The sequence below is a fragment of the Pyricularia pennisetigena genome, chromosome 2 (assembly GCF_004337985.1).
Source record: "Pyricularia pennisetigena strain Br36 chromosome 2, whole genome shotgun sequence".
Classification (NCBI taxonomy): domain Eukaryota; kingdom Fungi; phylum Ascomycota; class Sordariomycetes; order Magnaporthales; family Pyriculariaceae; genus Pyricularia; species Pyricularia pennisetigena.
Window position 1 is genome coordinate 6,964,929 of NC_043741.1, and position 24,279 is coordinate 6,989,207.

At 51.9% G+C, this 24,279-nt stretch overlaps 7 protein-coding genes across 7 annotated transcripts; 4 read left to right on the top strand and 3 right to left on the bottom strand.

Moving 5' to 3' along the window:
* Positions 1-3,004: 3,004 nt before the first annotated feature.
* PpBr36_01951 (uncharacterized protein) lies at positions 3,005-4,235 on the top strand (the record flags this gene model as incomplete). The annotated part of the gene is made up of 3 exons (XM_029889135.1): positions 3,005-3,256; positions 3,350-3,544; positions 3,900-4,235. 3 exons carry the CDS (start codon positions 3,005-3,007, stop codon positions 4,233-4,235), a joined length of 783 nt encoding a protein of 260 aa, XP_029752256.1.
* Positions 4,236-8,669: 4,434 nt separating this feature from the next.
* Positions 8,670-10,697, top strand: PpBr36_01952 (uncharacterized protein; the record flags this gene model as incomplete). The annotated part of the gene is made up of 2 exons (XM_029889136.1): positions 8,670-8,801; positions 8,895-10,697. The coding sequence occupies 2 exons, from the start codon at positions 8,670-8,672 to the stop codon at positions 10,695-10,697; spliced, it is 1,935 nt and encodes a 644-aa protein (XP_029752239.1).
* A 582-nt stretch (positions 10,698-11,279) lies between these two features.
* On the bottom strand, positions 11,280-12,412 carry PpBr36_01953 (uncharacterized protein; the record flags this gene model as incomplete). The annotated part of the gene is made up of 3 exons (XM_029889137.1): positions 11,280-11,836; positions 11,919-12,152; positions 12,277-12,412. 3 exons carry the CDS (start codon positions 12,410-12,412, stop codon positions 11,280-11,282), a joined length of 927 nt encoding a protein of 308 aa, XP_029751777.1.
* A 1,361-nt stretch (positions 12,413-13,773) lies between these two features.
* On the top strand, positions 13,774-14,243 carry PpBr36_01954 (uncharacterized protein; the record flags this gene model as incomplete). Its single annotated transcript, XM_029889138.1, has 3 exons — positions 13,774-13,792; positions 13,882-14,030; positions 14,130-14,243. 3 exons carry the CDS (start codon positions 13,774-13,776, stop codon positions 14,241-14,243), a joined length of 282 nt encoding a protein of 93 aa, XP_029752238.1.
* A 228-nt stretch (positions 14,244-14,471) lies between these two features.
* PpBr36_01955 (uncharacterized protein) lies at positions 14,472-15,434 on the bottom strand (the record flags this gene model as incomplete). The annotated part of the gene is made up of 2 exons (XM_029889139.1): positions 14,472-14,968; positions 15,074-15,434. The coding sequence occupies 2 exons, from the start codon at positions 15,432-15,434 to the stop codon at positions 14,472-14,474; spliced, it is 858 nt and encodes a 285-aa protein (XP_029752237.1).
* A 2,823-nt stretch (positions 15,435-18,257) lies between these two features.
* PpBr36_01956 (uncharacterized protein) lies at positions 18,258-21,711 on the top strand (the record flags this gene model as incomplete). Its single annotated transcript, XM_029889140.1, has 3 exons — positions 18,258-18,333; positions 18,558-18,701; positions 18,791-21,711. 3 exons carry the CDS (start codon positions 18,258-18,260, stop codon positions 21,709-21,711), a joined length of 3,141 nt encoding a protein of 1,046 aa, XP_029752236.1.
* Positions 21,712-22,440: 729 nt separating this feature from the next.
* PpBr36_01957 (uncharacterized protein) lies at positions 22,441-23,157 on the bottom strand (the record flags this gene model as incomplete). Its single annotated transcript, XM_029889141.1, has 1 exon — positions 22,441-23,157. The coding sequence occupies one exon, from the start codon at positions 23,155-23,157 to the stop codon at positions 22,441-22,443; it is 717 nt and encodes a 238-aa protein (XP_029751776.1).
* Positions 23,158-24,279: the final 1,122 nt, after the last annotated feature.

A 24,279-nucleotide genomic window follows, 5' to 3' on the forward strand; every position in this document is an offset into this window, starting at 1 on the left:
AGCTTCCATGGGACGGGTTGGTATTGGTTCGCCAACGGATGGATGGTGGACATGGGACTTTCCGCTTCCGGGTATGGAAGCATCGCAACTGGCCCCAGTACACTACCTAAACCTACAACTTAATCCCATCAAGTGCGGCACAGCAAGGCAAACTTTCCTGTTTGACTGTTGGGGCTCAACCCATCTGCAAAGGTGCCGTTGAGCTTAAGCTGCTGCCTGTTGATGATAAACAAACATCTGGGGCATAATCAGAGTAACTGGTCGCGAGATCAGTCCAATTTTATGAGCTCCAAATGGCGTGTTTCTTGCAGCCCCAAAGGGGAATAGATCGATACGATCAGTACGTTGCTGTATCGGTTCTCACGCGTGGGAATCGCTAAGAGATATTAGAGAGAGAAAAAAAAAACCAAGAAAGCCAGGTTTGTGGACGACATCAGACCTCGTTACTAAACCAAATTTCCATGTCGACAAGGTATACCGGACTGTCTTCATGTCGTTCACGAAAGAATCCTAGTACATGAGCAAACAAAGCGAGCCAGGCGACTCAGCCCTTGCTTGTGCCAGAACATTAAGCACGCAAAGGGTCTTGTCGGCTCTAGTCAGTCAAGGTTAACCTTCCGGCTGCAACTTAGTATATTTCTCTATCTTAGCTGAGACTATTTAGAATTGACGCAGGGGGATGAATGATGGACAGAACATGACCCTTTCCTGGCTTTTCGCTTTCCTGCGGATATAAACTCCAAACATGAGTCCGGAGCTCGAGGGGTCTCGACTTTAATTCTTGGTCGCTGCAATACCCTGTCAACTGAGATATCGTATTGAAGGCTTTGCTTGGATCGAGCAGACGAATAACTCGTGTTGAGCGCGATGGGTTGCTTGGTTGACGTCATTCTCTACTTGAACATCAATGTTATGAGCATATCTAGCAGGAATTTTTACGCATGTTCGTGTATGTCGAGTCAAGTCGAGTCGACTCCCAGTCCTTTTTGGGCATAAAAGCAGGCAATATACAAGCAAATCTGATACCGCAGGATGCATGCGCAAGTAAGGCAGGCACCTTGGATAGATGGATAGATGGATAGATAGATGCTCTCACACACACACACACTCTCTCTCCCTCTCTCTCTCAAGCCACGTGTTGAAGCTTGGAGTCGTTCAAGTCGAGTTGAGTTGATCGTCGATCCGTCCAACGGTGCATGTTCGTCCAAAAAGAATATTGAAGAAAAAAAATCTGAACATACAGTTTTGCATCGGGCCGGCACAATCTGCAGCCAACCTTTTCGGGTCGAGGTACAGTATCTTCATGCCAAATATTCACACTAAACACTGTAACATCGTCTTTGCATCAATGGAGCCGGGTGGGTTGGTGGGGTCTGGTGGGGTCTGGCGGGTTATAGATCTCTTGACAAACATTTTGTCAGCTGGTCGATCAATTTTGCCCAGATAGACGTGACAATTACTTACTGTACCTACACTCCCAACCAAGACTCCATTGAACTTCAATGGTCCATGAAGCATTACGACAAATTTCCAGGCCTATCTTAGCTTTTTAATATTGCTAGTGCCCGACACCATCACTTTCCCGCCCTGTTCGGATGCAGTGACAATAAACGTTAAGCGATACGTCGATGCATCACCCCCGCGCGATATCAAGCGAATCATTTTACCCCAAGCAAAAACAAAGCTATCACATAGAATGCATCCATCCTTTTTTTCGTCGGATCCATCAGACTGTTCTTTAGAAGCTTGAATAGCGGCCCGTAAGGCGTCAGTTACGCTCAAAAAGATGGGACGTCGGATTGCCTTCTACAGTTAGCCAAGCGGCTAGACGAATGACCAAGGCAGGCAAACGAACATGACAAGCAACGGCCGGAACGCAGTGTCCCGGACCCCAAGCTGGGAGAGATGAGATATCTTCAGGCTGATGGGGCTTTCATGTTCGTCCGAGGGAGTGAGTGGGCTTAGAAGACAGCTGCTCTCATCATATCATCTCTCGAAGCAGGAAGGAAGCTCAAGACCTGAGACCAGTCTTAGTAACTGTCAACCATCTTCCCCAGCAGACTCGCAAGCCGCAGCAATCCCTTCTCCATGATAATCCGCACCTAGGTGCAACGCATGCCATTTGTTGTACCTTTTTTTTCCCCTCTCTCTCTCTCTCTTCCTGTCCCCTCCATGCATCCGGCACCCATCAGTTTCCCAAAGTAGAGGACAAGGTGGGCAATTTGGCGGGCCGCCTCGCAGCTAGGATTTGTTGATTTGCTGGTGCGTATAACGGATGGGGCGCGATTTGGCAACATTTACGAATACTTGTGGCCGTGCCCAGAGGTACAAGCTGCAGTACAAGCTCAACTCAAACGTCTTTTGCCCATTTTCCTACCCCTGCCCCCCATACAGGCCAGACCCTACCTTTTACTTCTGATACCCACCCCTTCCCGAAGCACACGCCCCCTATCCATGTCTCCCGGCACGAGACACGCCCTGCAAGGCAAGGCAAGGCCCTCGTTGTGCAGTAGAACATCAAGTCAATTCTCTTTACGACTTGGGGGCAAATCGAGACAGGCCAACGACCCTGACATACCAGACGAAATGGTACCTAGCAATAGGTACCTACCTTATCCACAACATCATCAATACCCCTGTCTGAGGCTCGTTCTAGTCCTCGACACACCCTCTTCCCAGATAGGAAGCGGCTTCGTATAATACTTCTTGATTTCCCCATCTCCAGTTTTACAAATACATAACAAAAGACCTCGCTCATCATCAACTCTTGGAACATCTCCTCCATGGGCCACTCATCTAAATCATCCTCATCATCATCTTCGAGTTCTTCAACTTCGTCTTGCCGCTGCTCTCCAAATACTCTAGTCTCCAGGGCCTCAACCACTCACACCTGCTGCACCGCAAGCTACCGATATACAGTCGAAGTCAGGATTTCGTCTTGCCTTGCTTCTTGGCACCATCGCTGCTGCTCTTGCTGTTACTTTTACTACCGCCAGTCGCATCAATGCTCGCAAGGAGGGGTCACTCACAAACCGCATTGCAGAGCGACAAGAAGCTGCAGGACATCCACAACAGTAACCACTTCTCGACCGCGTCGGACCTGACGCCAACCGCCTCCATGATGGGTCAAATCAGCCCGCTCCTACAGCTACCTTCGCCACCAGCCGGCTCATATAACAACAACTACCTTTATGCCGATGCGGACCACTACATTGATGCCCAGACCTCAGCATCTCAAAGCCCCATAAACTCACAAGTAAGGCCGTTTTTTGTTCGTCAACCCTCAAAGCCGAAATCTGTCACCATGTTGAATGAGTCTCTTGTGCTAACCTGGGATCAATTTTTCTAGTATGACATGTCGTCTTACGTCCAAGATTTCTGCCTCGGAGATGTTTATCCCAGCCCCGAAGGCGACTGTGATGCCGACTCTCCACAGCCACTCGAAGGATCATCTACATCACCATCGGCAACCCCAGAATCAAAGGCACCCGCAAAGAGGAAACGGGAGAACCGCTACAAGAACGCGCCTCCTTCAGTGCTATCGGTAAGAATTTATGCCCAATTCACTGGTTTTTTCTTTTCTTTGCCCTTCTTCACCTTGCAAGGACTTTTCCCCGAAAAGGCGGGGGTTCACGTCAAATGCGCACGTACACTCTCAACCCACGTACAACGCCTGCCGTCGGCTGAGCGGGGCAAGGCGGAAGGGCGTGCTGCAAGGAAGCTTAGCTGCATGATGCGTGCGCAACACACCCACACCTAATGTTTACAATCTGCACTTCGGTTTCTCTCCCACGAGTGGGCGGGCGCACCTCTGTTCACCAGCTGTACTACATTCTCTAAAATTATGAACGGGTATGCACGAGGGATAAAGACTGACGGGATTTTTTTTTTTACCACAGCGCCGGAGAGCTCAGAACCGAGCATCACAGCGCGCCTACCGCGAGCGCAAGGATCAACGCATAAAGGACCTTGAGCAGATGCTCAACGACTCAAAACAGCGCAACGACCTTCTCAGTCAAGCCTACCAGAACCTCCATGGCGAATACACCAAGCTGAGGACAGCACAAGAGCTGATGGGCGGCGACCGGAATACAGCAGCAGCCACATACGACTTTTCATCTTTCGACCCCAGCTCGTTTGACCTGTCGTCAATTTTGGGACCAGCACCCAGCACAAGAGGACTTGACATTGGCTTGTACGCCTATCCAGACATTACAAGCTATGGCCACATCTGATGTCAACCTTTTGGTCCCATGACCACACCATCTGGTGGGAGGACGGCCAACCAATCACCTTCCACTGCTTTCTGCATCTTATCATTTGGATCGGGAATTCCTTTCCGTATCCTAGCAGAAAAGCGACATGGAACCTTGCGGTCTTCTCTCTCCGATAGTCATATTTGCTTCGTTCTCATTACGGTCGGCGTTCTGGGGGTTTCTTTCTTTTTGGGGGGTGGGCATCTAGATACTCAGCATGGCATTGGTTCTCAGGGATCATTTTTTATTTTGTTTTATCAACACTCATTCTTTCTCCCTTGTTATGGTTATCGAAAAACAACAGCAAGCAGCATTTTGGCACTGCCAGCCCTTTCACCCAAAGGCAAATGCGGACGCGGAGCATTAAATGGGATGGAATAGTGCTTTTGGGAGGACAACGGCGAGTGTCTCACTACCTCGACAGCAAACATCGAGGGGTTCATTTGGTGTGGTTTACCGTTATTGCACACATGAATACGCCAGTGGTAGCAGCTACCTTTTAGCAGTTTTGTATCTATTAATCATTATTCGCGTACTTTATTTTCGTTCGCCTCCTGAAACCTGTCCAGTATGTTCCTTCATATATGAATATACCTTGTCTATCCCTCGCACGGCAAACGCTGATGTAATGAAGAGTCTTTTCCAAGTCTTTAATTTGGCTATAGAGATGTTTCTTGGGAGAATTAAAGCTCTCACAGGTTTGTGATTGACCTTTGCCCTATATGATTACACTGTCGGCTATACAAGGTACAAACCACCTATGGCAGCAAGTAGGTTCAGCAGTAGGCTCAGTTCTTCCATGTGCCCAGATAGGTGGGTAGGCATGCAGGCCAAACCCCTCCAGAAGTGCACCCTTTAATGAGCCCAAAACAAAACAAAATCAAAGCAAATTGTTCTATCACTGACGACATTGTGCTTTATTCAAACCAAATAACCCCTCTCAAGTTACCCAGCATAATAGACAGAGACATCGAAGCGTACATGGAAACTAATCAATCATCTGATTCATCCATCTCCCTCCCCCCCTCTTTCCCCTCTCTGGCGTAGCCCATAGCGTTGTTCTTTTAACGCAAAAGCATGCATATTCCTTTCCGCGTCCTGCCTGCAGCCTTCTTTTTCTCTCTGTCATTTCACATCACCCGGAGCAAAAGCACCTGTATACTTATCTGCACGACGGAAAGAAACGCTAGCAAGCAGCGGGTAGGGGTTGTTGCGACGAAGGCGGGAGGAAGGCTGTCATGCATTGCAGTTTGTTTTTTTCTTTTTTTTTCTTTCTTTTTGGGTTGTGCCTTGCGTGCGTGTGGGCGCACGCGCGCGCGCAAACGACCAGGGCTGCAGCAGTTGTGTGCATTGACTGAGTCTTTTTTTTCTTATTGTCTACCTTTTACCTGGTTTGGAACTGTCCAAGAAGGGAGGTGGCACAACATCTTTTGGGGAGGACAGGTGCAGGGTATCTAGCTTTGCAACGCGCGACGGAGGGGGCGAATGTGTATCGTTTTTTTTAAACTGTCTTGAACAATAGTGAAGGGCGGTTCATCTCATGCTTCAGGAGACAGGAAGTTTCCTGGGGAGAAAGGTTCTTTGAAGGGACCAACGAAATGAATCACCAGACCTGATGCTTAACTACGGCTCCATATGAGCAAGACAAGCCACAGACACGAGCTTTACGGGGACGATAGAGCCGAGAGCTGCATGCACACATGTCAGTCGCCCTTGTTGCCACCAACGAATGATAAAATAATAATCTGAACGCAAGTCGGGATCGTGGCTGCTGAGAGTACATCCAACGTTGGAGCATGCCAAAGTAGACAACACCCGGATAAACAACGGGTTTGCTCGGTCTAGAAGCAGACCAGATGGAAGTCTTGCAAACTCTTTGTCTCATCCCCCTGGCCTGATCATCCCTCAACTTGGAGATACGGATCGTCGTTTGTTTGAGAGGCAAAAAAAAAGAAAAAAAAAAAAAAGAAAAAACCCTCACTCTTCCATGACTGTCGTTTTGTTTTTGGCAGACATTGGTTGAGTTCTCGAACCGTGACGATCGTTTAGCACTGTATGTCTGGTTTAGTTGTTGGGACGAATCTATGGGAGGAGAACGACTTGGACGGTTCGTAGGAAGAGGCAAAGGGGTTAGAAGATGGAGAACAAGCTCCGAATATTCTAAATTTCCGGTTCCAACTGCGGATAATACTTTATCCAGTCTATTGCAGTAGGTAACTCTCCTGCCTAGGGTGACCTAAAGCACTGCCTCGCCTACTTTCGGGTTTACTTGAAAGAAATACACAGGCTTTGACTTTATGGTATTTATGTCATTAGTCATCATCCACTCACCTTGATATTACGCTTATAGATTCACTATGCCGCATAATATCTCAATATTGAGCTGGACTGGCCATGTTGCTTTTGTGAGTTGGCTATATTGCTCCTACCGGAAGATATTCAAATGCATATATCTTGGCCCTCTTACAGCCAGCAGCAAAACAAAGGGCTGAAAATAGGCATATTACGATACCGACTAAACCCTGTTCTCGTCTTGGTCTTGGTTGATGGATATTTATTTAGCTGTCAGCTTGGGTTTAGCATGGTCTTCTAGTGGATGGCTATTGCTCCGTTGGGGCCCAGCCGGGAGGTAGCGTCTCGTGTTTCTCTGCATCAACATCCGACCCGAGTAATTGAAATCATTTCCCCAGTCACTAGTTGGAGATGGAGGCCGAAAAAAAAAGATCAGCCGTTTTTCTACCATTTGCAGAATGTTGATCTCCCGCAGTTGGGTTTGGTCACCATTCTGATTCCGGCAAGTCACTCTAGCAGGCTGACGGATGGATGCAGTCAAGACACTCAGATGCTTGCCTGTTTCGCACCTTTGTTACCACATCCCAAGGAATAAATTTGAGGAAGACAACCGTTACCTGCTGTTTCCTGGGCGATTTTTCGAAATTGCGAACATGCATGGTTATTTCGTCACCAGTCTGACCTCGCATTTGTTGTCGTTTGATGCTTTGTTCGGTTAAGCTCGACCAGAAAAAGAAAGCCTGCAACCGGCAAGTTGCCGACGACTGGTCCTTTTTTTCCCAGCCTTACTTACCCCATAACTACCTATCAATGGCTGATGGACGCCACGCTGACGACTAGGGAAATTGTCACTGGTCAAATATTGGCCAAAGGGTTCAGGGGCTAGATCCCGGCGTCTCGCTGGAGAAGGACCCCACACACACCACCCAAAAGTACATGCTCTTTTCGGCAGGGGATTGGTTCACTGGTATCAATTTCGACCCTACCTTACAGAACTTCCCACGGATGCTAGGGCCAAAAATAAGACGCGCTAGTCTAGATCTGCGGCGCAACATCAACCAGCCAACCCCGCCTCCTCGTGGACGTTCTTTTTGATGTGAGACAGTTGTGCGTGAGACGAATGGGCACATGAGAGGGAGACAGATACCAAGAGATGCAGGAACGCGCACGTCCAGCTCTGCATAACAGAGGTTTTTGCGCCATGTTTGTCCATGTCAAGCATGTATTGGGCCAGAGCGACTTTTTGCCTTTTGTTCTCCCACCGCGCCTAGGCAAGATCGCCCAGTACCCGCCGAGCCCTGGACCGCGCTTAATATCAGCAGTCTTTGCCGGCTCATCCGCTCGCTTGCGAGTGAAGAATGAAGACTTGGTTGGGGGGAGGAGGAAAGTTCAAGAAACGCTGGGCAAAGGCCAGTCGGCGACAAATCCGTTCGTTTGTGATTACGCAGTGCCACCCTTTACGAAGCAACTCTTTGATTTCTCGTGCTGGTTGATCCCCCCCTGCTCCCCTCGCAAAAAATCGTGCCATTCTGATGGACGAGCCCTTGTTTGTTTTTCAGCAGACTTACTTAGTTTGGAGACCAACGTCGTCGGCCCGCTTTTGGCTAGCCAGGCACCAGCTAGGCTGAGATGGATGGTGGCTACTGTCGACGCCGCATGTGCCCGGCATGGCATGAGCATGGCAGCTCATAAATCTCATTCATGTTATGGACAGGCCTGATGTGCCCATCAGGGGTTTCGAAGTAAGAGGGACCCATACAACCATCGTGCTCAGCGGCACAGCACACTAATGGGCCTAGCAGATGAATCTAACAAGTGTTACTGATTCGTTATTGTTGTCGGTTCTGGATGTCGTGAGCAAGGGACGTTTCTTATAAGAGAATAAGGTACCAACTTGAGCATCGTTCCTTTGTCTCTCTCTCTCTCTCTCTCTCTCTTTCTCTTATTCTCTACGCATCCTCACCCGTTGAAACTGGCGGCCCCTATTTCATCCGGAGCATTCGTTTGTTTGCTCGTCCTCTGACGTATCGTACGTCCAAGTCTATCGTTATCACCCACCGATATCCTCACACTCCTTTGCTATCTCTTTTCTTCTCGTAGCTGTAACATCTTTTCTCAGCCATGTCTCCATCTCTTGTCACTATTGCCACGGCCATTCTGGCTTGTGCCTCGACGGCTGCGGCTGCCCAGGCTTACCAGATCGAGGAGACCTATGATACCAGCAACGTCAACAGCAAATGGAACTTTTTCGAGGTATGCTAAGCTGTCTTACTCAAGCCCATTCCCATGCCGTCCTATGTCCGGCTCTCTCTAACATTTTGAGAACCATCTTGATTATATATATAGAGCAAGTTTGGTACCGGTAACATCCGGGACATCGACCCGACCGAAGGCTTCGTCAACTACCGTACCTACAACGATGCCAAGGCGCTGGGTGTCCTCTCAGAGGAGTCGGGTTCCATCATGATGAAGCCCAACTTTCCCACCGGCATCACTGCCCAAGGAAAGGGCCCCGATAGCGTCCGTTTGGAGAGCAAGGCCCGCTACCAGCAGGGGCTCTTCATCGCCGACTTTTCGCGCTTCCCCAAGCCGGTGTGTGGCTCCTGGCCAGCCTTTTGGATGTTTGGGAACTCGTGGCCTGAAGAGGGAGAGCTCGACATCTACGAGGGCTGGAACGTGCAGACGGCCAACGGTATCGCCATGCACACTGACCGCGCGACCAAGGTCGGCAGCTGCCACATCGACCCGCAGGAAGTCAACGCCGACGTGCAGACCACCAACTGCGACAACTTCTTCACCGACATCCCCAGGCAGTGGGAGGGCACCGCCTGTCTCGTCAAGGAGCGCAACGGGCTCTGGGGAAACCCCACCGGCGGTGTCTACGCCATCGAGTGGTCTTCGCGCAACGTCAGCGTCTGGAGCTGGGCCCACGACAAGACCCCCGCCGACGTTCTCGACGGCAAGCCCAGCCCGCGCACCTGGGGCCGCCCTCACTTCTTCATCAGCGACTCCAAGTGCGACATTCCTCGCGTGCTCAAGAACCAGAAGTTGGTTCTGAACCTCGACTTTTGCGGCGTTACGGCCGGAAACGAGGGTATCTGGGGAGAGACGTGCAAGGCCAAGACGGGCGCTGCAACCTGCGCCCAGTATGTGGCCGCCAACCCATCGGCTTTTAACGACGTTGCTTTTGGTCTGAGGACCATCAAGGTTTACCAGCACAAGGAGGTCGACGAGCCCAAGCCGACCACCACTGCTCAGTCGACCACCACCGCCATCACAAGCCCTTCAGCCACCGAGACCACTACGTCACCCTCGACCACAGCAACCACTACGTCACCCTTGACCACCGCGACCACTGCCGCTTCTTCGACTGGGGCCTCGACCAGCGCCTCGTCGACGCTGACCACGACAAAGCCCGCTAGCACTGACCAATCCACAACAAAGGTCGGGACCACGGCTGCTGGCACTGCCACCACCAAGCAGCCCGAGCAGTCGGTAACCTCGACCATCACGACTACCAAGACGTATGTCATCACCTCGTGCGCTCCCACCGTGACCAAGTGTCCGATCGGCCAGGTCACATCCGAGGTCGTCATCACCACAACAGTCTGTCCAGTCACCTCAACCGCCACCCGCCCTGTCACGACAGCCACCGGCTCCGCCACCACCAAGAAGCCCGAGCAATCCATCACCTCGACCCTCACGACCACAAAGACGTACATCATCACCTCCTGCGCCCCAACGGTCACCAAGTGCCCAATCGGCCAGGTCACGTCCGAGGTCGTCACGACCACGACCGTGTGCCCGCCCGGGCCCACGTCGACCATCAAGACCACGACCAAGCAGAGCACGCTGTCGCTGACGTCGACGCTCCGCATTCCACGCCCTGAATCCTCGGCCTCCTCCAGGTCGTCCCCTCCTCCCTCGTCCTCGTCGCCGGCCTTTGGAAACTCGACGCTCCCGGCCGGCACGACCAAGACCGCCGCCACTCCGACCTTGACGAGGGGCACGCAGACCGGCACCGGCACCACGATAAAGCCGACGACCGCGACTACCTCGCCGCCCGTCCCCGTCGTCACGGCCGGCGCGTCCGGCGTCGAGGCTGCTGGACTGCTGGCCTTTGGAGCGCTCTTCTTGTTTGCTTTGTAAAACATAATTTTTTTTTGACTGTTGCTCTTCTTTTTCCGAAAATGAGGATGATGTTTGGGGGTGCGCAGCGAATTTGCGTACTTTATAAAGGCTCAGTGAATTTTCTTTTCTCTCCATAGACGTGAGATATCTCAGGATGTGTTTTGGGTACACGAGCGTTTTTTTTTTTTTTTTTTGTATTGGTATTTGGGGAGCCTCTTTTCACTTTTAGGCTTATTATAATAACGGTACAGACTTTTGTAGTTACCATGATCCAAAGAAAGGACCTAAAACAAAACACAAGGACGAGTTATACCCAGTTAACGGTATTACATCATCTGCTGTTGGCGTATACATGTTCAAAGAGCGAATCTGATAAGCAAGTGTCAATCAACACCGTCTTACCCAATTGCCCAAGATAACAGTAGCAGCCGAAACCAAATTGCAGACAGTGTCAATGTCGTTCGTCCATGACGTGTTGCCGCTTGCAATCGTACCAAGAATCATAGTATCAAACCATGGTGTGCTAGACAAAGAAATGTATTAGAATAGTCGGGCGGGGTATAAAGTTTCAAAGAGTTGTCAACATGACAGGAAAAGAGTCTAGAACTGGTGAATATCAGCCTTCTTGAACCCCAACGCCCCCAAAACGCCACCCTCCTTGCCCTTGAGCAGGGCGCTCTCAAACGGCGGCGGCCCGCAGACCAGGACCTTGAGCCCGTCCACCTTTTGCACGCCGGCCTCCTTGAGCATCTCGGGGGTGATGTAGCCCTTCTTGTAGCCCTCGGGAACCTCCTCTCCACCGTCGGTCTTGGAGATGGCAAAGACGCTGCGGAACCGGTCCGGGTGGTCCTTCTCCATCTGCAGGAACTCGTCCTTGAGAAAGAGGTCCCTGGTCTCGTTGACACCCCAGATCAGCGTGATCTTGGTACGGTCGGCCGGGTCGGCGAGCAGGGAGCGAGCAAAGGTGTACATTGGCGTGATGCCGGCGCCGCCGGCGATCATGGCCACCTGGTTGTGCTTCTCGGCGTTGTGGCGGTACATGCCCACGGGGATGGGCATGAACCGCATCGACTGGCCAGGCTGCAGGGAGTGGAGGGTCCCGGAGCCCTTGCCGTTGGGGTAGAGCTTGACCAGGTACTCAATGAAGCCCTTTTGAGCTGTTGTTGTTGTTGTATAAAATATTAGCCACTTTTCCCCTCCATTGCAGCTTATCTGGACAGCGTCAGAGAGACAACCTACTTGGACTGCTGACAGGAGTATACGGCCTCGGGGCAGGGATCCAGCCGCCGTTCGGGAAGGCAAGCGCCAGTGTGGCCTGAGTGAGAGCCAGACCGCTGGTGGCCTCGCTGTCAGCGAACTCGAAGCGCAGGCGCTTCGTGTTGTGGTTGACCATCTCGGCGCTCTGCAGCTTGAGCGAGGCCATGTTTACGGGCGGGATGGGGCTCGTCCCGAAAGCTTTCTTGCCTGACTGGGCTGTTTTGCCGCTGGTAGTGTTAGTGATTGCAGCTTGCGGACCGTTGTGGTTGCCACGTCGTTGTTTTGTTTTGTAATTTCTGTTGAGAAAACAAAACCAAACAACAAAACAGAAAATACTGACCCATTTTGCTGATGGATATCTGTTCGTTTAGGTTTCTCGGTAATACTGTAGCGTTGGCTTTAGTCGCGAGGCGGCGAATGTGGTTTTGGAGCCTGGGTTCGAATGGGGAAGCCAGGCGGAACCAAGAGGGGACCATGAATGTTTTTATTTTCAGCAGCGGCTGTTGTTGCTACAGCTGCTGCTCCGGCACCAAATAGATTGCACACGGATTACTCTGTAAAATGAGAGGTGCATGGATCCTGTTGCGGCACGGCGTCGAATGGTGCTAGGGCTTGGGTCTTAGTCTGAGAAGCAAGGGCGGATAAAGCTGTTGGGGAAACTCCGATTGCTGCGGTGACTGGCGGGCTGACTTTTTCCTTGTTCGATTTTTTCAAGAGTCTCACTCACTCACTCACTCATGTGTTTCGTCCGTCCTTGGGATGTTATAGATTTTTATACGAGTTTGAGCAGATGCATTATTGTCAACAGGCAACCATATGGATCAGCGGAGGTATTGAATTCAGGGCGTATAAGTGCTTAGGGCCGAAATTCCCGACAAGACCGAGTTGCGAAGAATTCATGGTACCACTCGGCGACCAATCGTCTCTCGCAATCAGGCCAGTTTGGTTATGGTTAACCATGTACTCCGTTGAGTGCATCAAGCATTTCGGTGCCGAAGGATCAGCGGAATCCTCATCCAATGGGCCGGGTCCTGAGATCCATTGCACCTAGTTTCAGGCACGGTGTTCCTCCGGAAGGTGGGGGGNNNNGGGGGGGACGACGGAAGCCGATGGTGATGATGTGATGAAGAAATAAACAGGAAGACTATGTTGGTGAGCTGGAAGTATACGAGAACGACCTAAAATAAAACATTCAAATTTCGTGTTGGACAAGGCCGAGATTTGTGCATTGACCACACATCTATCTCAACATGACGGGGTGGGCATGAAAGCCAACCAACAATCAGCAATCACAGTCAATTGCCATATTTCCGCGCAATGAGACATTCAGCCCTACAGTACAGTGCATCTTTTACATTCTGAACTTATCCTTCAGCGGGGTGTTGTGGGGCTGGGTTTGATGAGAAGGAATACACTCGGGCCTTGCTAGGTGCGAATTCGGCGGCATTGGGGGCTGTACACTGTGTAGAATCCACGATTTCGTTCCACTGGCTCCACCAGGTTTTTGACTCGCGCAAGCAAAGTGCAAAGTACAAAGCACTTCGTTAGCTGGACTAAATTCTTATCACAATCCATGCAGTCACGATAATCAACACATTCCACCGGCTCCGCTCGACCAAAGCGAACAATCCGATCTCAAAACCGATAGTCACTGTGCCTAGTATAATCATCAGATTTGCTTTACTGCGGCCGCTCCGCAAGGGCAAGCCCGGTTCAGCGGCAAACACTTGCCTCTTTTCCTCAGCAAACAAGCAGGCGGGCAGGCGGACGGCACTCTTCACCTGCAACAGACCGAAATAGTACAAAAGAAGAGATAGATCTGCAGTCATTCTTCAATATGCCCAAGGCAGTCCATGGTTCGAGCAAAGCCTATTCCTTCCTAGACCACGTGAACCAGTGAAAGGACCCTTTCATGACTGACAAATCATGGTGATACGGACTCTAGGCGTGTTGATCACGTGCGATCCGTCGATCAAGTCCATCATCGTCGATATTAACAACACGCGCAATGATATTATCGTTGAGGACATTGACGACACGCACCTGCTGATCAAAGAGTCCATGGTTGATATGCTCAAACGACTGCTGGATCAGGTAGGGTCGCTTCTTTGGTGGCATGGGGGCAGCTTGGATACTTGAGAACATATTGCGGTATATGGTGACTGACTTTTTGTTGCTGCTGCGCGATTACAGAAGCTTTCAGAGACCCAGAACGATCAGGCTGACGAGAGCTCCGGGTCGGACTCGGACAAACAGGCCCGTCCGGCTAAAAAGGAGTTCTGGGCAAAGAAACGAAAAGGAGGTTAGCCTTTGGCAAGTGGATACTATTTTCCAGACCAGTATGTCTAGGCGTCAACCAGCAACTGCCTCCATCAGTTGTTGTTATAGTGCTGCTGTCATTTCGAACTCGAAACTTTTAGCTGGTGGTTCATGGGTAAATACATAATAGCATTTGTACAAGTTTCTATGTCGGTCTGTGAATTTCTCCTGACCCAATCAACTCTATACTCACACCGACTCTCCCCCAAACCTTCCTCACAGCTTGGCAAAAGTAGCCTTCCTCTTCTGGATCCCGCTCAACAACGCATCTTTGATATCCCTCGTCTGCAAGGCGGCCGAGTTCCAGACGGTCGTGTACCTCAGGCTCTCCTCGACGCTGTGGTCCCGCGCGTGGTTCAGGAGCTCCTTGGTGCCCTGCACCGCCACGGGGCTCTTGCCTGCTATCAGGGTCGCCATGGACAGGGCGGCCTTGAGCGCGTCGGCCTTGGTCTCGTGGATGGGCCCGCTGACGAAGCCGACGGCCAGCGCCTCCTCGGGCGTGAACTCGCGCGCCGATAGACACACCTCCTTGACCCACGACAGGCTGCCAACCGCCTTGGGCAGCCGGCTGAGCGTGCCAATGTCGGCCGCGAGCCCGATGTCGACCTCCTTGACCGCCATGCGCGTGCCGCGTGCGACGAGCCGCACGTCGGCGCAGCAGGCTAGGTCGATGGCCAGGCCGAGGGAGAGGCCGTGGAGCACGCAGATGACGGCTGGGAACGTTGTTTGTTGTGTCATGTTAGTACAAGGAGATCGGTTTGTACAATCGAAACTAGAGTCTTTTTTAAGCACAGTAGGACGGGTAAATAAACACATACGCTTTTCACACTTTTCCATGGCGCTGATGGAGTCTTGAAACTCGGCAATGTGCCTCCTCGCGTAGGTCGCAAACCTGGCCGAGTCCACGGGCTGGCCGCTGCCGTCGTCCATGCCCTTGACGAGCCAGCCATCGGAGGCCTTTTGGACGTCCAGGCCGCTGGTGAAGGCGCGCTCGCCGGCGCCCGAGAGGACGACGGCGCGCACCTCGGGGTCGACGGACAGGGCGTTGAAGACGCGGCCAAACTCGCACCACATCTCCTCGTAGAACGAGTTGAGCTTGTCGGGCCGGTTGATTTCGACGTGCGCCACGCCGGGCGCAGGCCGGTGCACCAGGAAGTGGGTGTATGGTTGAGATGACATTGTGTGAATGGTGCTCCTTGGCAAATGGGTTCTCGGTTAGAGATCAGATGCTACAGTTGAAGTGTTACTTTGTTGGGTTGTGAAACCGGTATCAAAGCTCCAAATGGATTGTAGATAATTCAGATCATACAATCACGGCATGTAGCAAACTTTATACCTGCTTGATATGGATATAGCATCGATCGCGGCTAAGGAGATGATGGATGGGCGTGTCGGTTGTAACTGTGGAGTTACCGAGGCATTTCACTCCCATGCCCGTTCTAGGAGGTTTAATGTGGGTCTTCAGGTTAACAGCTGGAGTTGTGGCCTTACCTCTCTCTGTATCATTTGGCAACAGATATTCAGCTGAACTATTAGTCATGATACAGATTTTACACTTAGCAGCGATGCAACCAAGCCAGTTTTTCAATGTAAAGACAACAAATTCATTTTTCCAGCTCGCAAGCTGCGACTCATGGCAGTATTCTTTTGACAAACATGTACAGGGTAGGTAAGGTAGCTCCGTTCACAAGGTTACTTTACATGTAGGCACAATGCAGGTTGATTGTTAATTCCTACCGTTGTGATCCACTAACCCCTTTTGGCGGGGCATCGGCTCCGCCGTAGCACCCTCTGTGCCTACGGATCGCTCCGAAGCGACGCCGTGTTTATCGCGCGTCAAAGATCTTTATAAAATACTTGGAATTTGAGCACCCGCGAGCAAACATAAAATCGGACCTTTTTTCCCCCTCTTATTTGTCTTTCTGGAATGTCCAAAGTGGGTAGCTGCTTGCCAACGATGGGACGTGGCAGCTTGCGCGCGAACCATTTTGACAGTCCGCTGACCTCCACTTCCGTCTAATCCAATCCCAGCAATCCCATGCGACACCCCTAACGGGGTATAGGAGAATATTACCTGTTCAATTAAACCTAATTGGTTGCAGGAGCCCGTGGGGCAAGATCCAGCTCACGTGTCGGCGAGGGAGTTGTTCCCGTACCAACAAACCTGCCCTAGTGGACGGGAGAAGTAACCGACGTGGAGCTGCGCATCGTTGGCTGGGCGGATTAAGGGAGAAGAACACATCACCGTATCCGCAGCTTGCCGCAGGTAGGTGTGTAATTACTTCATAAGGTAGTACAGTAATTATAATGTAGCTCACCTTTGGAGAAACCCCTGTCATTCATCCCTTACGGATGCAGGCAGGCAGTGTACTGTACAGTAAAATGGCAGCCAGTATCCCGGCCCTTGAACGTTGGACGCTTCGTAAGGAATGATGTGATGCGATGCACCAGACGTAATGATACAAGAAACACTGTCATGTCAGCATTTTGCATGAATTACTCTCAACCTATTTTGTCTTGCACCTCTGCCCAATAACCAGAGCAGAATGCAAACAAATGCAAGTGTTCAGCAACGCGTCGCCGGCAATTATAGCCAGTCGCTTCATCAACCATCTTGGCGCCTTATCTCCGGGGATGTCGCTAACAACCTTGTCTATGACGATCAGGTTGAAGAACAGTCCAAACGGAGAAAAGAAGAGGCTTGCTCCTGAAAAGCGTTGTCTCGGCGGGCGTAACAAGGGCACAAGTGCAAGGGTAAGGATGGTAAAAGAGCGGGAATCGTCATCAAATCTGGATGGGAGGAAAAAAAAAAAAAAAAAAAAAAAAAGAATTGGCCGGCGGGTGGGGGCGGGTTGCCGCTGCTTTGTTTTGCCTCGATAGGAGGGAGGGGGAGGGATATGGGCCCGGCAAAGCCGTCTAACGTTCATTGTCTCATTGCCGGTGACAAACACTCTGCCCTGGGATCTGCAATTTCCTTTCTCCCCTCTGGCAGGTAAGAAGGAACAACAAAATTCGTGTTTTGCTTCTCGACAATGGCGCGTTCGAGACTCGCCCGGACGGCATACTAGCACCTAGCAACGCAGGTGCGTCCAAGCTCACATGCACTTACTCCGGGCACCTGTCCGTGACGCTCTGAGCGAAAAAGGGTCAGGCTAAGGATGGGACGGTGAGGCCCTTCTTTTGCCCCTTCAAACGAGGGAACCAAACATTCAAAAATAGTCAGAAAACTAACTGTTGTAGGTACACTTGTGGCTTGGGGTTTGATCTGGACTTCCGTGAGTTGGACTTTTGCATGACTTGAAGTCCGTGTTCGTATCAACCAGTCGAGGAATTGATTGGCGATGAGTGAGTGGTGCCAGCAAGTCATCTGTACGAGGTAAGGCACCTACAGTAGTGACATTAGTTGGGTACGTACGGTATGAACGATATGTACAGTACGTATGCACCTTGGTAGTCTACCGTTTGGCGAGTGAACCACGAGAGTAATTATGGCCAGTCCCTTTTTCATTGAAACCAAACCTTTGTTAGATCTCGGCGTGTTGTCTCGCGAATTTCGTTGGAGTAGAACACAACGCGCTTCGACATGATTTGATTGATGCACTTTAAACAGGGGGGTCTTATTGGTACCAAACTCTGACAATTTTTTATGATTGCACAAGCAACCGCTGCTCCACACACATACCCACCACCCACTCCACGCCTCAGCACGACCACCCGCGCGCTGTTCCTCACTGGCTTGCTGGCTAGGCTTGGACTACAGTGCCTGCCGTTGTTCTCCGCCCGCCATTCGCCCTGCCTGCGCGACCGCCACTGGTCGTTGCTACTGTTCTTCAATCCATTCCCCCTTGAACGTCCCAACCCTCGCTCTCCTTCTTGTCGTCGCCGACGCCACGCCCCTTTGAGATCGCCCCGTCAGCCCTCTGCGACGACCCGATCAACGCCGACGACCCCATTTGACGACAGGACCGACTCCTCAATTGTCAATGATTTGGTCTTGACACCATGGCCGCCAGAGGGAACAGCGACACGGGGGCTGCCAATGCCCGTCCCAACGTTGGCGACATCTTACTCGTAATCCGTAAGTGCCCATGTCAGTTGTGGCAAGACAAGAAAACTCCAGATCAGCTATATACTTTTGGGCCTTTTTGCGAACCCCATGCCTGTTTGCAATTCTGTACAATGCTGTACAATGCTGTCCAACGGTCTAAAAACTACATTGACAACGTCAACACGCCAATGCTAGAGCACCGCTTCTCCCAACCCCCCGCTTTCAAGATACTAACGCTGCACATTCATGTCTAGACGACTTCCAGGCGCGGAGTGCGGATGAGCTCAGCCTTACCAAGGGCGATCGCGTCGAACTTATCGAGAGGGACGATGAGTTTGGCGATGGTTGGTTTCTGGGAAAGCACCTCCTGAATGGCGGCACTGGCCTCTTCCCCGAGGGTAAGTCGCACCAAACACTTTTAGCCGCTGTTATGGGTGGTGGATTACGGATTGAATGGTCAAACTGATGGGACACGATTGCCGTTCAGTTTATACTAGACCTGCACCCAGGGGCGTAATAGTTCCATCGATTCCTCTCGCCGCCAACGTTTCGTCGAAAAATGTTCCCTTCGCGACGACAGAACCATCGATATCCGAATCGAGCCCCCCAGCCGAGTTGGATGTGTCAGCAAAGACACCCAGTCCGAATGCTGTGACCATCTCACCCCCGACTGCAGAGTCAACTCCCGTTCCCGCCATCATGTCACCGCAGCCCGTAGCGCCACCAGCAGCAACGATGCCGCTCAGCTCCTTCAAGGTTGCATCGGCGCCTCCGGGAAACTCGAACAAGAGTCTCCCTCCGCTTGGTCCCGCAGCTACTGGATCTCACATTTCTCCTCGCGCCGCCAGCTCCGGCCAGGAGAGTTATGTGCTGTCGGAGACTCTTAACGTAATTGACGAGCACATTACAGAGACACTGCGCTCAACACCGAGCAATGGGCAGCCAAACGCGGACTCGGGGAGCGAGTACAGTTCTAACATCGACCATCGTATGTCATACATTCAGGGGGAAGAGACGGACGAGGAGGAAGATGGATCGTACACGCGCAGCGAAGTGATGACATGGTCGGCAGACCAAGTGGCAGAGCATCTCTTCACTGCAGGTGTTGAGAAGCATCATTGCGAGGTATTCAGGGATCAAGAAATCACGGGTGAAGTTTTGCTCGGTATGGACCAAACGTCAATTTTCATCAAGGCGTTTGACCTTGGCTCTGTCGGGAGGCGGTTAAAAACATGGCAGAAAATTAAAGCCTTGTTGGATGAGGTAAATGGGCAGGCACAAACGACTCGCAGGACAACGCAGACACACGGAAGCGACGTTGGATCGGACAGGGGCAGCCGGAGCAGGAGCAGGACGAACACAATCACGAGCAACGCTCCAATCACACGATTTCCGACCATCGACAGCAACACGTCATCAATGTTCAGTGGCGGTAATAGGCGTAGATCGGTCACGCAGGGCAGTCAATTCGAGCCCGTCTCGCCCGTCTCGCCCGTGTCCCCCGTTAGGCCAAATCACGAGAAGAGGCCGTCTGCTGCTTCGGTTAGAGACCTGCATCATTCGCGCCGCCATTCTTCCACCGATTTCCGCCTTACGGGAACCTCGATACACACCCCCTCGGCCACGCCAAGGCTGCAGAATAACAGTACCTACCCTCTGCCAGAGACGAATTCGCATAGGAAGCAACCATCGTTTGATCGTAACTGGACATTAGGCAGTGCTACCGCGTCCACCGCCCAAGGCGCCCACACCGTTGGCCCGCGGCCGTTATCCTCAGTCGGCTTCCCGAATGATTTTCTTGCAGCCACCAACCCGCACGACCAGGACTCGGCGGTCGACCTCGATCGTGGCTACTTCTCATCTACGGACGGCGATGGGCGAAGGAGAAACGTGCTGAAGAAACGGGACAGCGTAAAGCACTCACGCGGCCACTCGAGAAACACAAGCTACGCTGAGGAGCAAAGGGTTCGAAGTGCCACAGCTCACTCACGACATAGCCACTTTGGAAGTATGGACTCGACGGCCCGCGATATCGGCACTTCGCCTGCTGCTCAAAAGTATTATAGCGCATCAAGTGGTGCACATCGCAGGACAGCCTCAACTAACACCACGGACTCGACGACCCGACCGATCCACCCTGTGAATGATGGCCTTCCACCGACAGTTACGAAGTTGGATGGGCAACAGCCACGATCATCGCCCATATCACCGACATCGACAGGAAACAAGCAAGGATCACATGGAGACTGGCTATCAAAACCCAGCTTTAGTTCCAGGAATGGCGGCGGATTCAATTTCGGACTACGAGCCACTTCGGAGGCGGTTACGGGCCAGGAGCGCTCAAAATTCGGTGCTGGCGACAGTCTCAAGGATTCGCCAATGAATTCACCCGCCCGTACCGGCTCCAGTACGCCTTCGGCAGGCCCTTCGTTTGAGCTCGATTCACCTACTTCAAAGAGCCCAAGCACCTCGGCAACAGCGCCATCAACAATGACTCCTACCCTTGTACCTCGACCAAAGAAAAAGAACAAAAAGGAAACCTCGGCATATCTTCGTGGGCTGCAGAAGATGACACCTCGTGAGGCCATGGCAGATGCAGACTATAGTGGATGGATGAAGAAGAAGAGCTCCAACCTGATGACAACATGGAAGCCAAGGCTGTTTGTGCTCAAGGGCAGGCGACTGGCTTATTACTACTCCGAGGATGACGAGCAGGAGAAGGGGCTTATAGACATCAGTTTCCATCGTGTCCTACCAGCCGATAATGAGAGACTGACTGGGCTGCACGCAACCTTGACTGGCGCTTCGACAACGCCTACGATACCAGCTGGCAGTCAGATGTCAACAATTGCAGCGACACAGGCGGAACTGGATCCGACACGAGACGTTCCCGGACAAGAGAACCAAATATTCATCTTTAAACTGGTTCCGCCCCGATCAGGGCTGACCAAGGCTGTCAACTTTACGAAACCGATGGTGCACTACTTTGCGGTTCCCAACGTCAAGCAGGGTAGGCTGTGGATGGCAGCACTGATGAAGGCCACCATCGACCGAGACGATAACCAACCGATAACAACGACCTACCAGCAAAAGACTATATCGCTTGCCAAGGCCCAGCAAATGAGACATAGACCGCCAGCGCTCATGAATCTCGACGAGAAGGTCGAGTCTGGCGACGGCGCCACAATAAGTGATCAGGCGTCCACGACGACCGCAACCACAGCTAACACTGCGGAAGGCATGTTAGCAAACGGCAACGGCGTTGGAGGTGGACTGGGGATCGTGTTCGACGAGAATGACAGCGGCGTCTCAGGAATGGAGAAGATGGGACTCCAGAAGGTCGAGAGTGCCCGCTCCCGAGGTTACCCATTCGATACGAGAGATCCCAACATGCCCCAGAGTGCTTAGGAGCCAGCTACTGAGGTTATTCGGGAGACGACTGCCTTTGTGTGAGTTGGAGATATAAGTATCTCTGGGAGCAGAGTGGGCAACTGCATTTTGCGGGGACAACCTACTAATTACTACATCACATATATATACTCTAATCTCTGTCATGTACATCTTGTTTTCTTTTTTCTTTTCTTTTTTTTTTGGTTCTGTTCAGTTACCAAGGCGATAGCATGAGTGCGGTTTTAAGAATGGTAGGGAGGAGGGTAAAGGTAGTAGGATGGATGGAGGAAAACAAGCCCTTGGTGGCTACCATGGAACGTCGGCACAACCTACAGTTTCTTTTGTTTCGTTGCCTGTCGGGCTCATCACCTTTTCTTGTCCTGCGTCAGTCATCCTTTTGTATGATAACATGATTATAAACAGCCGTATATGGCAGCTATGAAAGGAGCTGAGAAAGGGCGTTTATGTTAAGCATTGGGTAACATGTCTCGCCGATTCATGGCGTTGTTGCGTCGTACTCACTGACAATCTCGGTAACATAGGAACTTTCATACGGAACTTGGATTTAATAATGGATCATTACTAATTGCTCCGACAATGAGGCCTTCTGAGAAAAGTCCCTCTCGACTATTATCCATAGTGACTTGTTGATCACTGAAGACGGCATCACATGATCGTTGGTCGATAGTGATTATTGTTCCCCCTTTCTGCCCCCTAGAACCTTGGGCAGCAGCATTATTACGAAGTTTAATCGCCTCGCCAGTCGTTAAATACGCTGCCGTATTTGTCGCGTCCACCGACGGGGATGATTAAGCCGTTGGACTGTTTGGGGATGCAGTCCATGTAACCCATGTCCCCGAGTCCGAGGTTGCACCTCTTGGGCTCAGTGCGGACCGGCGCGTCGGGGTTCATACGGATGGCCTTGGCGCGCATGCCGTTCCGACAGGCCAGTACGCCATTCTTGCCCTCGATGCCGCCGTCGTCGAGCCGCACAGAGCTGGCCCGCTCCTGCCCGGCGTCGCTGCAGACGCAGCCAAACACAATCCTGCCAACGGCGACGTGCCCGTCATCGCCGCCCAGCTCGAGCTCCGACAGCTCGCACGACGAGCAGAAGCTGCTCAGCCGGCCGGCCCGTCCCCACCCTAACTCCAGCGTCGCGGGGTCCACGCCCAGGCACCGGTTCAGGTCCAGCGCGTTGACGTACTCGGCCGCCGCGACGTTGCACGTCGCGGCCAGCGTGTCGTTGAGCGAGAGGCCCGGCCGGGACTGCAGGAGCAACACGTCGCGGCAAACCTTCAGGTTGCCGCCGCCCCCGTCTCCGGCTTGACGGGGTTCCATGGCCGCGGATGGGTTGGCGATGGTGGTGGTGTCGGTCACCTGCAGGGGGATCCCTACGGCCGCGGCGGCGGCGGTGGCAGGCAGTGATAGTAGCCCCAGAGGGGCGAGTGCACGCGTGATTCGCATCCTTGGCACGCGAGCTTGGCTGTTTTGGTTTTTTTTTTTTTTTTCCTTCGGATCTCTTCGGAAAGAAACGAAAGGGAATTCTCAAGCAAACGTCACTGAGGAGAGGTCGTTGAGTAGAAACCCTCACGGTGGTGGTCAAGACGCTTGTATGAGAAGGGTGTTGAAGGTGATGAAAACAATGGTTTTGAAACTAGGTCTAGGTTCTTTTTTTTTCCCCCATTTTCACTCTTGGCTTTTTTCTCTCTTCATCATATACCTCTTTCATTTTGTTTTGTAAAGCCCTTACGAGGCCCTAGGCCTGCATGTGCGAACCTTGAGAGCATAACTTGCAGATACTTAGGGCTGGATTCTAGCCTTTCAAAAGCTTGAGTTATGAATGGGTGCGCTTGCACTTGATTTAAGCTGCTTGCTTGCTTGTGACATATTAGTAGAGACTGGATGGGAGGGCATATGCTTTGGGAGCAAAATATTTTCTGCATGGTTTTTGAACTGGTGATATCCTAGAAGTTGAGAACATCCATCCGATGGCGGATCTTTGCTGTCGCATGCAGAACGAGGCTTACGTACCATTCAACTGCCAAGGCAGCCTCGTGGTCAGTCGTGTCAGTGCCGACAGGAACGGGATATCCGGCGCATCTCGGTGAGGCAGTCAATGGCGGTAAGTGAGTGGTCCACCCGTCGAATCTTCCGAGGACCCTGAGTCGAGCTGTCAAATGGCCTTTTGCATGCCCCTCTCTGTGGCGCTCTCCTCGGGAGGGCCCTGAACCATGATGGATAGAGTTTCCGCAGTTACGACGTTTTGGGTAAATTTCTCCCGCGGACAATGCGTGAACGCTATTCTGAACTTTCCGATCCTTTTGCTTTTGGCAGATATGGTCTCTCCCGCTGTGAAGTAAAACTGTGTACAACTATCAGACAGCCTCGTCCTTTCCCCTCTCTCAGTCGAACACTCCGTGCTTAAAACTGTTCGTCTGTTGGACCCTGAAAACAAGGTAAAGAGGACCAAAAATCGGGGCGAGGCGCTTGGCGGCATGTGCCGAGAGAGCCGAGCTCACAGAAGTTTACCTTGAGATGATGACCAGGGAAGGCCTGCCCGGGATACGGACGCCAGTATCTCGGAGA